This window comes from Nothobranchius furzeri, chromosome 1 (genome assembly GCF_043380555.1).
Source record: "Nothobranchius furzeri strain GRZ-AD chromosome 1, NfurGRZ-RIMD1, whole genome shotgun sequence".
NCBI classification, from domain to species: domain Eukaryota; kingdom Metazoa; phylum Chordata; class Actinopteri; order Cyprinodontiformes; family Nothobranchiidae; genus Nothobranchius; species Nothobranchius furzeri.
The window spans coordinates 25,559,018-25,573,323 of NC_091741.1; the positions used below are offsets into that span (position 1 = coordinate 25,559,018).

The window sequence follows — 14,306 nt, forward strand, 5'->3', positions numbered from 1 at the left end:
ATATTTGACTGTTGAGAGAAGAATAGAAATACTAAACAAAGCGCTCGTCTCGTTTTTTGGAATGGCAAATAAGCCAAACTTTGAAATATTCGGATTTAAGATAAATTTCCAGGCAACTTTCCACATGATGCTCAAAAAGCCGGGTCTATGTGCAGTACCTAGGAGCTACCGCTAGATGTCAGGCCATCCGCCGTGAAGCAGATGCGGGCACTGGCCGCTAGGTGGCAGCTCGGCACTAGGATTTCCTCCTCCCAGGTCGACGAAACAACAAACCGAACTACGGAGCAAGCGGGGTGAGAGAACGTCCGAAACCGCCTCTGACCGCGACTTTTAAACTATTTTTTTCCAGAATTGTCGTGGGATTAAAGCAGAGGCTGTATAAGTATAGGTAAAGTTGAGACTGTAGCGGGACTACGTTTCACAACCAGGTAAGTTAGCTGTAAAATGGCGGAGAGCTATCTGGAACTTAGTTGATTTGTATTTTGCTAGCCGTCTCGTTAGCTAGGCTAGCTTTAGAGGAGCGCGGATGTCTGCGTGAACCGAGCTCTCGCGGTACATGGCCACTTTGGTTCCAGCTAACTAGATTTGAGGTACAACTGCACAAAATATGCAGTTCACACCGGTAAAATGCGTTTTATTTCTCATATTCACTCACTTACCCCTTACGTATTTGTAAACAAAGTGTTTGTTGCTTATGCAATACGGCACTGGAACTCCCGAGGCAAGATGGAGGACGCAAGGACGTGATGTTTTTTTTTTTCTTTTTTGGGTTAGCCGTAGCTTATAATATGGCTAACTACCGATAGTTGCTCTAAGCTCGGTCATTACAGCATATCGGTGGTTATTCGCCTATAATATGAACGATCGTCGCATGCCTTTGGTGTGTATTAGAAGGTTTGCGATGCCGCTGGCCAAATTGTTGATTAGCAAATTTTAGCTTTAGCACGTACAGTAGAGCTTACGTTGTTGTTTGTTGTGGTACCAAACGCCCGTAATGCTATCGAAATTGAGCTGCAACACCTCACACTCGTGTGTTTTCTTATCTTGTTCAGCGAAACCCAGTTTTGCTTATGCCGAGTGCTTACTTCATCAGATTTCAACTAGCTGACGTCGAGAGAGAGATACCGTGATAGTCGGTTCCGTAGCTGGTGGCGCTATTAGCACCAGCAGCGCACCGGTGTCAATTTTGATAGGACCCGACTCCGAGCGAACCCGCGTCGGCGCTGTTGAAGGAGATTGGACCGGTGGTTTGCGACGTGGTTAATGGCTGGAATTCGCGCACATTTGTTTTGCGGTTTTGTTTCATTTAAGACTGTGCTCTAATGCCTCGCAGTGAGAACTTTGTAGGAGGCAAGATCCGATTTGGCGCCACTTTTTCAGTGTACACCCATATAATCGTACCTTCTTGTGATGCAGTGTCCCATCACTTGCAGGGGAACACTCACGTAATCATCCAACCCGCAAAAATCGTGTTTGGACATTTCAAGATCAGTCGCATTTGCAACCCTGCATGCTTTTGTTCTACAATTAAATAAAAATAATATTTATTGTGTGTCATGGACACGCGGGCCTTTGTTTTTATGGATCTGTTGAACTTTAGGTCAACGTTACGTGACATTGTTCAGATTCTGCTCATTATTCACAAGTGCCATCACCGTTTCACACCGATACACATGGCACTGCCTGTCCTGGACCCACTCTCAGAGCGGTCTATAGTTGGGTGGAGTTTATTTGGCTTCCCAGGACTAAACAGTCCCACAGCGTTTTCATGTTTCATGCTGGAGACGCATCTGGTTTCTTGTGTCTGGCACATGAATCTTGATTTTAAAAGCACTTGAAATCTTTTCTCAATATCATTTTACACTCTACACCCATGCAATACTTTCACTGTGGCCTGCAGCATATTGTTGATGTTGATGCTGCAGTTTGATTGGTGTGCTTGTGATAGGGAGGATTGGGCAGGACCATATTTGGTTATTAAGGATGATACTTCAATCCTGCTTGCATGACGTTGACGATAAACCAAGGAAGACTGAGAAATAAGGAGCCAATAGGAAAACAGCTAGAGTGACAGTGGAGTTTGTGTCCACCCCCCTGTTACCATGTGAAATCTTTTCTTTTTCTCTGCATGCATGAAATAAATATTTGCACTATGGATGCATGCATTATTTATCATTACACTGTCATACGTGTTAAATTTGATCTAGCTTTGTTTTGAAAATGTGTAACGACAACTTTCTAAACGACACTGTTTTGCCCTCTAGGTCACATGCGACTTCTCTCGTCTTATTTTTTTTAAACTGAGGATCTCCAGTCAGATACAAGTTGACGTTATCCAAAAGATGTTACAGAAATGATAGCAGCACCAGAAATACCCTCAGAGTTCTCATACGTTCAGTGAGTACCACCTAAACTTTTTATTCACCACAGAGGTTAAGGTCAGTGCAGAGGCTTGATCCATCTTCTGTGCGTTTTCTCTCAGGGATACAGATACCAGATTCTCCTCAGACACAGACTTCTCTGAGGATCCTGATGGAAGGACTACAAATAAAGGAAAGGTATGGGAATGCCCTGCACTTAGTCACACGTGTATGTGAAGCAGAGATCGACTGATATGGGTTTTCCTATTGCCTATGGCTGATTTCCGGAAGCTTTCTGCCTTATTTACATATCAAAATATCACAGCAGTCATCACAGTACAACATTTCTGAACCTAATCAGTTTTTGAACACTGAATTTTGCCAAATATTTATTCTTAATGTTGTATACAACTCATTATTAAACAGTTAACTAAAGTTAATAAAACAAATCAAAACACAAAGTATTAAATATTAAAACAGGTGAATTGAAGGAATTGTTTGTTGAAAATAACGTTGGAGTACTTATTAGGTTGATGTGCAGGAATGTAAGTAAATGTTTCAGTAAAATAAAATCTGCTTTAGAGTTTAAAAAGTCTTAAGTGGAAAAATAATTAAACATTGTTCTAGGGCTGGGCGATCATATGATCGCACTTTGTGATCACGATCATTTTCAGTTCAATTACGGTGATCAGCTGGGAGTCTCGAGCAGAAATAACAGATGTTTGCAGCCTCAATAGGGGGCGCTAACACTCCATGCGCGTTGGTTGCCCACCGCCATTTAACAAAAAGAAGAAGCATTTGCAATTACACTTTTCCTGCTCCGCTACTTCGATGAAGAGGTTTAATAAGCAGAATGGCCAAACGTGGAGCTGAAAACAGCGAAGTAGATCCCAGTCATGACTCGGAGTTGTCTTCTGGAGATGAAGACATTGTTCAGAAGAAAAGTTACTCAACGTCAGTAGTGTGTCGGTGGTTCGGGTATCTCAAATGTGACGTTGAGCAAATCAAGCCGACATGCAAGGTATGTCGGCGAATGGTGCCTTCAAAAACTGGCACCATTACCAAATACCACCCAAGTGATTATACAGAGAGCGTGAAAATGCGAGCAGAGTCCGGACAACTTGTTAGCTTGTCTCAAAGTAGACTTAGCACTAGCGTGGCTGCTAGTAGTGGTCCAGCCGGCACTGGCGGTGCAGCTGCACAACCAAAACAGCAATCAATCATCTCGTCATTTTCAGCTGTTGCACCATACGAGCAGAACTCAAAGAGAAGCAAAACCATCACAAAAGCTATAACTTTTTGTATTGCAAAAGACATGATGCCTCTGAACACAGTAGAGAAAGAAGGATTTAAGCATTTAATCAAAGTGCTGGACCAGAGGTACGAGATACCTGGCCAAAAGTATTTTTCTCAAACTGCACTGCCACAGCTGTAGGATGAATGCAGAGAAAAGCTAGAGATAGAGCTCAAAGATGTTTCATTCAGCAGATAATTTGTTTATTTTGTACCTGTACAGCATTAAAGACACACAGAATGTCAATAAAAGGTTTAACTAATATCTAGTTTCTTTATTTTTACATTTTAAGCTGCTTTAAACTGACTATATAAAAATTAATCGTGATTAAAATCGAGATTGAACGATATGGAAAAATATATCATGATCATTCTTTTTGCCATATTGCCCAGGCCTACATTGTTCTGTAAACACAAAAGCAACCTGCAAAAACACACCACCACCATCTAAAGTACATTCAGCCTTTTTTGCCTTTTACTAACAATTCTTAGCATCTTTGTGTAAACTATAAATGCTACCTTTTCGTAGCAGCGTTGCAACAAACCCCTCATTTCAGGAGCTGGATGTTCAGGAGCGTTATGGATGTGCCTGTTTTTAAATCTGCTCTGCTAAAGACTAAATAATAAAGTGGTAAATGTCAGCCCGGTATATTGATCTGTCTCTGATGTGAACTTTGTTTTACACTTAGTTTCAGCTGTACTTTTCAGTGATTTTGCGTTCTTTTGTCCAGAGTGGGAAGAAAGGGAAGAAGGGCGTCGGGGAGAAGGGGAAAGGAGGGAAAGGTGCAGGCCGTATAAACGGCCACCACCAAGAAAATGGCATGGAGAACATGATGCTGTTTGAGGTGGTGAGACTGGGCAGGAGTGCAATGCAGGTATGAGACAGAATCTGTCTGAGAACAAGTATAAAATGGTAAATAAAGCCCCATTCCCACCTGTACCGGGTCGGCCCGGGCCGGGTAGCCCCGGTCGGCCCGGGCCGGGTAGCCCCAGTCGGCCCCAGCCTGGCCCGGTTGATTCCACACATCCTTGCCTTAAGTCCATGTGGGCTGATTCTACCCACCAATCAGAGGCTTGCTCTAATGGAAGGTGTGAATGGGCTGATTCTACCCACCAATCAGAGGCTTGCTCTAATGGAAGGTGTGAATTTGCTGTCAGCAGTGGGCGTGTTGGCCCTGGTCGGCCTGAAGCAGTACCCCTCGGGAAGAGGGCCGAGAATGAGCCTTGGTTGGCCCGGGAAAATTCCAGGCCACCCAGATATGTAAACAACCTACGCTACCCGGCCCGGGCCGACCCGGTACAGGTGGGAATGGGGCTTTAGTGGGCTTCATGTTTGCTCAGATCGTTTTTAAAAGCATCGGTTTTATTTTCCCGCAGTCTGTTGTCGATGAGTGGATTGAGTCCTACAAACATGACAGAGATGTTGCGCTGCTCGATCTCATCAACTTCTTCATTCAATGCTCAGGGTGCAAAGGTGGGTTGACGAGGCCTCTGTTATATGTGGCTGTGTTTGTCGTACCACAGCAGTGATGTGGTTGCTTTTGATGGTTTAATAAGTCTTTTATCATCTCATTGTTTTATTAGGTGTGGTCACTGGAGAAATGTTTCGTAACATGCAGAACTCTGAGATCATTCGACGAATGACAGAGGAATTTGATGAGGTAACTTAACTTTCCTCCTCGTCATTTTAGGCTGAATATTTTACTCAGGATGCCAAAATCTGTTAGCAATAACTACTAATCACAGTAGTCTTCCACAGCCGTGGTGATGTTTTTGGATCTGTTTCCTCTGCAGGACAGTGGCGATTACCCTCTCACCATAGCGGGGCCCCAGTGGAAGAAGTTCAAATCAAGCTTTTGTGAATTCATTTCAGTGCTAGTGCGCCAGTGTCAATACAGTATCATCTATGATGAGTACATGATGGACACAGTCATCTCACTTCTTACTGGACTGTCGGATTCCCAAGTTCGAGCCTTCAGACACACCTCCACACTGGCAGGTAGGGTCGTCTGGTTTTCTAACAACCGTCGATGGAAGTCAGTCTGTGATTGTGACCATGTTTTTATAGGTTTATGTACTTGATCAGGTGTTAGATGCTGTTCAGAAAGTTTACATTAATGTAAAAACCCTTTTCTCCTCATTTAGTCTGTTTTTCTTCTAAGCTCGGGAATCTGTTATTTTATTACTGTTTGTGTTGTTTTTAACCGAAAGAGCACTTAGAATGAACAAAGGTGGGATTACTCACTAAAATAAAAAGCCAGAGGCGCTCGTTGAACACAAACCAGTTGTGTTTGTGATCTGGCGTTTCACGTCTAATGGGACTGTTGGTTGAACTGGACCAGTGGGCGGTCTGATAGCACTTGTGTTCATCTCGAGTGCTTCTGATGGGCTCATGTCCATCATTTATGGTGGTTTTCAGTCACTTTAGATGGTGAAAATTATTTTTGGTTTCTGTGTCTAAAAGTGAGCTTAGGCATAGAAAATGTGATGACTTGTGTATAAAACAAACCAATGGTGTCTTTTAGAAGAGCTATGCATTATCGTGCTCTCCTAATGTGAGTTTTGGATATTTTATAGTGCAAGAAAATTTCATTTGTGTTTAAAGAAGATAATGTCACAAACTCAGCACAGGAAGGGTCACACCTTAGTTGAACCTTAGTTGAATAACATCTTGCTACTGATGGTTTCCCAACCAGCCATGAAGCTGATGACAGCCCTGGTGAATGTAGCTCTAAACCTGAGCATCAACATGGACAACACCCAGCGTCAGTACGAGGCAGAGAGAAACAAGATGGTCGCCAAAAGAGCAAACGACCGATTGGAGCTGCTCCTGCAAAAACGGAAAGAGGTAAGAGTCGGCACAGTTTGATGTGATTTGCTTTGTTGTGAAATCATTTTTGCACAGGGCTTGAACTGAACACCTTTATGCAAGGGTGAAACCTTACAGGTAATTTAAAGCCTATGATGATGATTTCATGAGTCTTTAGACCAGTTTCTATAGGCATCGAATTTAGGGCTGCAGCTGTTGACCTTTTGCGCCTACGTCACCTGCTTGCTAGGGCTGGGCATCGTTTGAATTTGGTTGATTCTGGTTCCTATTCCTATAGTTTCCTGATTTTCATTCTTTCAAGAGGCAAGGTCCAAAAACATTACACGTTTTAAATGAGCCAGCTAATCACAGGTCTTTCTTCATGAAATAAAGCAAAACTTCTACATGAATTTAAATTCTGTGAACAATAACATCACTTTCATTTAGACAAAAATAGGGCTGCACGATATTAGGAAAACCTGCGATATTCGATAACAGTGCTTAATATTGCGATATCGATATTACTCACGATAAATGAACAAATATTAACGTATGCAGTGTTGATGTCGTCTGGCGTGTGATGGCTGCTCTGGGTTCAAAGCAAACAACAGTGTTTCCCCTAGGAATTTTTCCAGCTGTGTGTGTGTGTGTGGGGGGGGGGGGGGCTTGGGGAGAAATTATGACGCGTCTCTAAATAAAGTAAAATTTTCCAGTGCAGATTGGAGACAACCCATAGAAGCACTGATTTGATCTCATTTCAGAGAACAATAGAACAGGTTAGATGCACCTAATAAATAAAATTACTAACAAACTCAGGAATCTTTCTTTGCTTCACTGTTCTGGTGTTGAGAATATCACTAATGCGGATCAAAGGAGATACAGATGAATGCACCTCTTATTTATTATTTGGAGACTACATTTACTGCAGCTGGCAGAGGCAGAGATTTTTTCTATTGATACACGGAATTTACAGAATCATTTTAAATTTTAATAGGGGAAGACTGCAGGAGGGAGCGGTAAAATACAGGGGGTCCCCAGCAAAAACAAGAAACTACGAGTCTGATGAAACCCGCTGGTTTTCCATCAGGCAGTCACGGGGCAGCTCCAACGACCCGGTGGCTGAGCTGGGTCAGTTATCGAGCTCAGTCCGGCTCGGCCGTGAACGAGCCGAGGCGACGTCGTGCTCTGCTTAAGAAGAGGTGTTATTTTCCCGCTTAAGAAGCGTCCAACGTGTTTTTACGCTTTCTCCGAGTCATGTCACGTCGCTAAGTTGTTAGCGCCGCGCTAACATGTCAATAGTGCAGCGTAGCCTGCTGGAGGTTTTAAGAGTTCAGATGAAAACACCCGACCTCTCAGGCTGCTCACACATCGATCTTAAGTTGTCGCTGTTGCGCTCACGCCGTAATACAGTATTAGATGCGGTTAAAGTCAGACATGGAAAAATAAATACATTTTACATGAATAAGTGATGCTTAGCCTGGCGGGGGGAGGAGAATCTGGCCTAATAAGCACTGGAGGAAACCCTGTCAAGATCGTCATCACTCGTTTATCTTAATGCTATTGAAACATGTAAACCACAAAGCATTATATCCACTGCTACCTTTCTAATTTTAAACTCAGTAACTTATGCTGTAACTGCACCCTGCCCTGCCTGCTCCTCCTTGCTGCCCGCCGGCTGTGATCACAAGCGACAACATCAATCAATCAATCAAAGCTTTATTTATAAAGCGCCTTCCGCAACCCTGTCAGGAAGCCCAAAGCGCTGAACATGGTACAGTTGTAAGTAATTATACTGAATAAATCAACAATAAAAGAAATTCAAATTACAAAATACAAATTACAAAATACAAAATGGAAATAACAAGATAGATGAAACATTCCGGTAAAATACAAATGTGTGAAACACAATTGGATTGAGTGGATGGATTGAGTGTACCAATGAAAACTGTGGAATGGATTAACGTAATAGAGGGCCATAATCAAACACGTTCTGGAAACGCCAAGCGGAGGAGGTGTGTTTTTAGGTGATTCTTAAAGACTGGCAGAGATGGGGACAGCCTAACTGAGGGTGGCAACTGGTTCCAGAGTAACGGTGCTAGGACTGAGAAAGCCCGGTCCCCACGGGTACGACACCTAGACCGAGGGACAGCGAGCAGGCCTTGGTCAGAGGAGCGCAGAGCACGTGATGGGGAGTGTCTTTTCAGGAGTGTGGCCAGATAGGGGGGAGCACCACCCTGGAAGAAATGATAAACAAAGACGAGTATTTTGAATTGTGAGCGATAGGAAATCGGAAGCCAGTGCAGGGAGGCCAGAACTGGACTGATGTGGTCCCGTTTCCTGGTCCCAGTCAGGAACCTGGCAGCGCTGTTCTGCACAACCTGTAGGCGACGCAGTGTTGACTGACACAACCCTGCGTAGAGAGAGCTGCAGTAGTCAAGCCGAGAACTTACAAAGGCATGCAGTACCCGTTCCAGGTGGGCTCTCGACAGCATATGCTTGATTTTAGCAAGGCGTCTCAGGTGAAAGAAACTGGACCGGATCACAGAATTGATGTGAGCATCAAATTTAAGTCCTACATCAAGTTTCACCCCCAAACTGGTAACAACATAGTAGTTCCCGCTGCTTCTTCGGGAACCAGCGCAAAAAAAAGGAAAAATGAAATAAAACTTGGGATCTTGTAGGCGTGGCGGTAAGATTTCAGCCGCCACGGCTACGCCTATGTAAGAGAAACCCTGAACAAAAACTAATGCATGAATTCCATTACAACATAACATTTTTATTGCAAAAACATGCAGCTGCACCTGCTACTGTATTAGCAGCTGCACCCGCTACTGTATTAGCAGCAAAACAACAAACTGCATGCATGCAGTTTCTCAGTGACTTTAAAACATCACCTTCACCATAAAACTTTTTCTGATGCTCCAAATACAGAAAAACATCCCTTACCAGGGTTTTTTGAATAAATAGTTTTAGGGCTGCAACTAACGATTATTTTCATAATCGATTAATCTGTCGATTATTTTTTTCGATTAATCGGTTTGTTATTGTTTAGCTATTTAACCTATACAAGTGATGAATACATTTCAGTTAAGAAAAAGAAAAACATAAGAGAATTGTGCAGTTGCAATCTATTTTATTGCACATGAACACAGTCAGCGGAGTAAAATGAGCTAAAGAGTGCAAAATATCAGTCCAGAATAATTTTTTGGCATCAAAATATAAGAGGTAAATTCCATAAAAAATTATGTAGAATCTAGAATAGAGTTTGTAAGTGGTATGCGTTGCTGGGGGGTGAGTGTCTTGTTCCCCATGTAGTTGTCCATTGTTGCTTGTTTTTTTTCTGCATAAGAAACACAAATAAACTGAAATAAGTACACATATAAAATAAAGCAGCACACACACTACAACACTAAATCATTATTATATTATTTGAATTAATTAACAATATACAATGATCATTTATTTTGACAAAAATGTGTTGTGAGACGTTTTACAGCGTTAGACAGTAAAACAGCCTTTTAATAGTTAAAAAAAAGGACTTTCTGAATTTCTCCTGTATTTAAAAATTGAAAGCGTACAACTATGCCGCGTTATATTCACCTGGACACAGCTCGTCTGTATATTTTTCTCCGTGGAGTTGTCCTTTTTTGAATGAGGAACATAGTAATGGGTTTGTGCCGTTTTTCTCTTAACGAGAACATTCTTATAAACAGATGTGCTAAATTTGGCAAGCACATGATTCACAACACGGAGGAGATTCACGATTGCATCTAGTCAATCAGAAGTAGAACACCATAGACTGACGCGGCAAAAAAAAAAGTTTAACATCCACTATAACGAACTCAGCTCCCAAATTTGATCTGCGTTAGCTTGTTTATTTTCTGTTACTTACCGGACTTTCCTCTGCTGCATCAGCCCCCACATGTTTTCGTCTAAAATGTTCACTTAGGGACGTCGTGCTTCCGTCGTGCCATGGTTTTTGCATATTTTGCAGGTCACCCGTCTTTTCAAGGCATCTAGAGTGAAGTGCTCCCATACTCGTGAGGTTTTTGTCCGGGGTTTCTCTTGTTTTGTCGCTTCTATTTTTCTTCCGTATTTCTTCTTGATCCGCCATCTCTCACAGCAAGATGAGCGTCAGTAACGTGATACGTCATGAAAACCGAGGGCACTTATTTGCTCATTTCTTCTTCTTCAGTGGCTCATTACTGCCACACACTGGCGGCAAATTTAACAGATTTTAATCGATGTCAGATTGTGGTAAAAAATAGACTTTATGCGGTAAAATATGATTATTAAACAACTAATCGATGACTAAAAAAGTTGTTAACTATTTTAATAATCGATTAAATCGATTAGTTGTTTCAGCTCTAATTAGTTTAAATGTTAAATAATAGTTAACATCACTTAAATGCAACAGCAAATTCTCTCATTGCTACTGAGCATTTTCTCCACTTATGTGGTTATGATATAAGGCTGTTGCTGCTATTGGGAAGTGAACTGTGCCGGGCCAAACTAGGAGAATATTAAGATTTGCTGAGGGAAAGAGAAAAACAATTGTCTACCTTTCAGAAGAGGAACTGGCAAAAAACTACATGGAAATATGTGAAAACGTTTGTTTTTAACCCCAAATTGAACAAGTTTAGCTAGATCTTAAAAAGCAGCTCAGATGATGAAACTGCAACTATGATTCTGTATTAATGAAGCTGTGGCTACAATGTAGCGCCTGCTAACTCTAGAAATTCCGTATTATTGTGAAAGGTATGACATGGCCCACCCTTACCGGAAACACAAACAACTCGTATGTGGAACAAACACTGTGTGATTTTAACACATAACCCTTTTTTTATGGTGACTGGTCTGGCCATGTACAGCACATGGGCTGATTCTCCGTCCCTACTCCTTGTAAAAGTGCTTTTCTCATTGTAAAGACTGATTGTGTCTCTAGGGAATACAGTTGTAATCAGAAATCAGTGGTTGCTTCAAAGTTGTTGTTGTTGCAGAAAACTAATTAGGCAACAACCATTCCAGTGAAACGGGTTCTCCTCGTTTGCCTCCAGGTCTTTGTGTAAAATAATTATTCAAATAGTTACATTTATTAAAAAACGCAGTGTGCTGGCAGATATCACATGCCCCAGAGACCAGGGTGTGTTTCGGTGTTGTAGCGAAAGTGATAGCTATTTAAAGTGGACGCTTTTCTTGTGTTCTTACAACAATATCAGCTTAGTGAACAGTAGAGCTGTAAGAAATCATCGAAATGCGGGCACCAACGATTATGAATAGTTGAAGAAGCAAACCATAATCGATTATAGTGGAATGCAGTTTTGTTTTTTAACCGTGAAACTGGAATCTCATCCAAATCTGTCAGAGTGGGACGTGTCCCCCACATTTGCAGAGTTAGGAAATATCGGTCCACCTACTTTTGGGGTTGCAGGGCTGAGCGCTTAACTTCTAACCTGAGACTGAACCTGAATTAAGATTTGAACAATGAACATGAATGATTATGAATTGTTGAAGAAGCACAACATATTTGATTGTAGCGCTAGCACTAGCCGCTTGCTCCATCTCTAAGCGGTCATTCCATGTATTCTCATGCGCCTGCTCGATCAGGAAACCTCTGGGTCATTGATCTGCTCTAAACTTTGCATTTGGTTTCATGGCTTTTATTTTTTTGGGACATTTGTTTGTGTTTGAGCTAGGGTTGTCACGGTGTGAAAATTTAACCTCACGGTTATTGTGACCTAAATTATCACAGTTTTCAGTATTATCGCAGTATTTTTTTTAAACATGTTAAATTTTCAGGAAACTAAATAAACCCTGTATATCAGGAAAATATTGTCCTCAGTTTGTGTCTAAATTTTGCCTACAATGTGTTATGTTGTAATTATGTTGTTTATTTGTTTACATTTTTCCCCTTTAGTCTTTAAAATACCAATATTTGCCCATAACTTCTTATTTTTTGTCTGTTTAATGTCATCATTTTAAAAATATTAGACCAGAAGATACTCAGTACTCAAGTAACCTTCTAATCAGATACTTTTTTACCCTTACTTGAGTAATAAACCCTATATCAGGAAAATATTGTCCTGGGCTTGTGTTCTTCCAGTGAGCTTTGCAGATGTGGGAAAATGTCATCAGGCAGTAATCATTGTTAAATTCATAATTATTCTCGGAGAGAGACCAACTCTTATCTGCCCCTGGGAACCCCATAATGCATAGCGTCATTTCAACATGGCGGTGTCCGCGACACGGTTTATATGCAGGTAACGGCGCTGCGGCTGCTTTTTATAGCCACTCGTTGTGTTCTCCCTCAACCCAAATCCTCGGATCACGCATTTTAGCTAAAACGCTAACGTTAGCTTGCCTTGCATTGACTGTAGAGTTGTGGATGATGGTCACGCAGATGTGTCATGAGATTTGAAGCGTTGCTGCCTTTCACAGACACTTTTTCTGCACGTGCTGCAAACATTATAGCCGTCTTCTATCAACTGTCCCTCAGCATTCTTCAAATATCCAAAAGATGCCCGTACTTCCCACTAGAGCCCTGCACGGGCCTAAAATCTGAGCCCGTGTCCGGCCCGGCCCGAGGGGGTGGAGCCCCAGCCCGACCCGGCCCGAAAAGGTTTTCAGGATTCTCCGGCCCGAGCCGAGCCCGACTTTTTTTAACCAACTAAATTAAAACAAAGTGCGTCAATCCTGACCAATGTGTTAAAAGACGTGCAGGATCCGATCAATTTGTTTTTCCCTCATTTACCGTCACGGAGATGACGGCGCACTGGCTCTGGTGTTAATCAAGTTAAATTTGATCTCTTTCCAACAATTTTCACAAGAAAACAGAACAGTTAAAAGCAGGGCTTGTGTTGACCGGACAGTTCCCATATTTGACCGTTTATTTTGACGGAGAAAAAATAGAAAGAATTACCCCGACGCATGCAGACGAACTGACATTTTATTCGTTACACACATCGCAGATGTAGCTAAATCACCCAAGAAAAGATTCCCATCTGAACATCTGAGCTGCTCAGCGCAGCTCACTGTCAGCGCATATGTGCACAGCGAGCTGAAGTTGTGGAGATTGGCTTGGAGCGCGTCGCAGAACCAGAGCGCATGCGGGAAGGTTCCTCCCACTGAAGCGAGTGTTTTCCAAACCCTGTCTCTCAGAGAGACTTGTCACTTAGAAAATGATCCCTGATTATGAAACTTTGGCTGAATAGTGCTTGTTCCTGTCTCCAATGTGGCGACACATCCAGGAGCCATCTGAGGAGAAGCCCAGAATCTCTTCAGCTCAGAAAGCGCCTATGATTACGCACAAGCGTGACGCGTCAACCCGGTCTCACAGTAAGACTGGGTTGGAACTGTTCAGGTTTACGCAGACAATCTTTACATAGAATTGACTTACATATATAAAATTAATTCAGTAAAATATAAAGCATTTTATTTAAATATCCATTCATTATTTTACAAGCACAGAGAGCCGCATCAGATGGATGGGTTGTGACATGTTTTCTCCAGGAACAGAGAGGACGCAAACTCAATACATCTCTTTTTTTATTGTGAGGTAATAATTTCTCCGAGTTTTGCGGTTGCGGGCGGGAGTAGACATGCACGCTGCAGGTGCGGGCGGGAGTGTAACACACGTTGCAGTTGCGGGCGGTAATTGTCAGAAATTCAGCGGGAGCGGGATGAAGAAAACAGTTCCGCGCAGGGCTCTACTGCTGCGTTTGTGTTTCAATTTTTTTTAAGAATTCGATTAAAAATAAAGTAATAATTATTATTTTACACAAAGACCTGGTGGCATCAGCTGGCATAGGCCGGATGATGCCCGCACTGCCCGTTCACCACAGCCA

At 42.2% G+C, this 14,306-nt stretch overlaps 1 protein-coding gene across 1 annotated transcript in view; it reads left to right on the plus strand.

Moving 5' to 3' along the window:
• Positions 1-270: 270 nt before the first annotated feature.
• Positions 271-14,306, plus strand: part of stag2b (STAG2 cohesin complex component b) — a 63,059-nt gene continuing 49,023 nt past the window's right edge. Inside the window, exons 1-8 of the mRNA XM_070544361.1 lie at positions 271-428; positions 2,265-2,397; positions 2,483-2,558; positions 4,385-4,528; positions 5,031-5,127; positions 5,238-5,314; positions 5,448-5,652; positions 6,350-6,501. Of these exons, the coding sequence (XP_070400462.1) occupies positions 2,354-2,397; positions 2,483-2,558; positions 4,385-4,528; positions 5,031-5,127; positions 5,238-5,314; positions 5,448-5,652; positions 6,350-6,501 (795 nt within the window). The 5' untranslated portion in view covers positions 271-428; positions 2,265-2,353. The remainder of the gene's footprint in view (positions 429-2,264; positions 2,398-2,482; positions 2,559-4,384; positions 4,529-5,030; positions 5,128-5,237; positions 5,315-5,447; positions 5,653-6,349; positions 6,502-14,306) is intronic.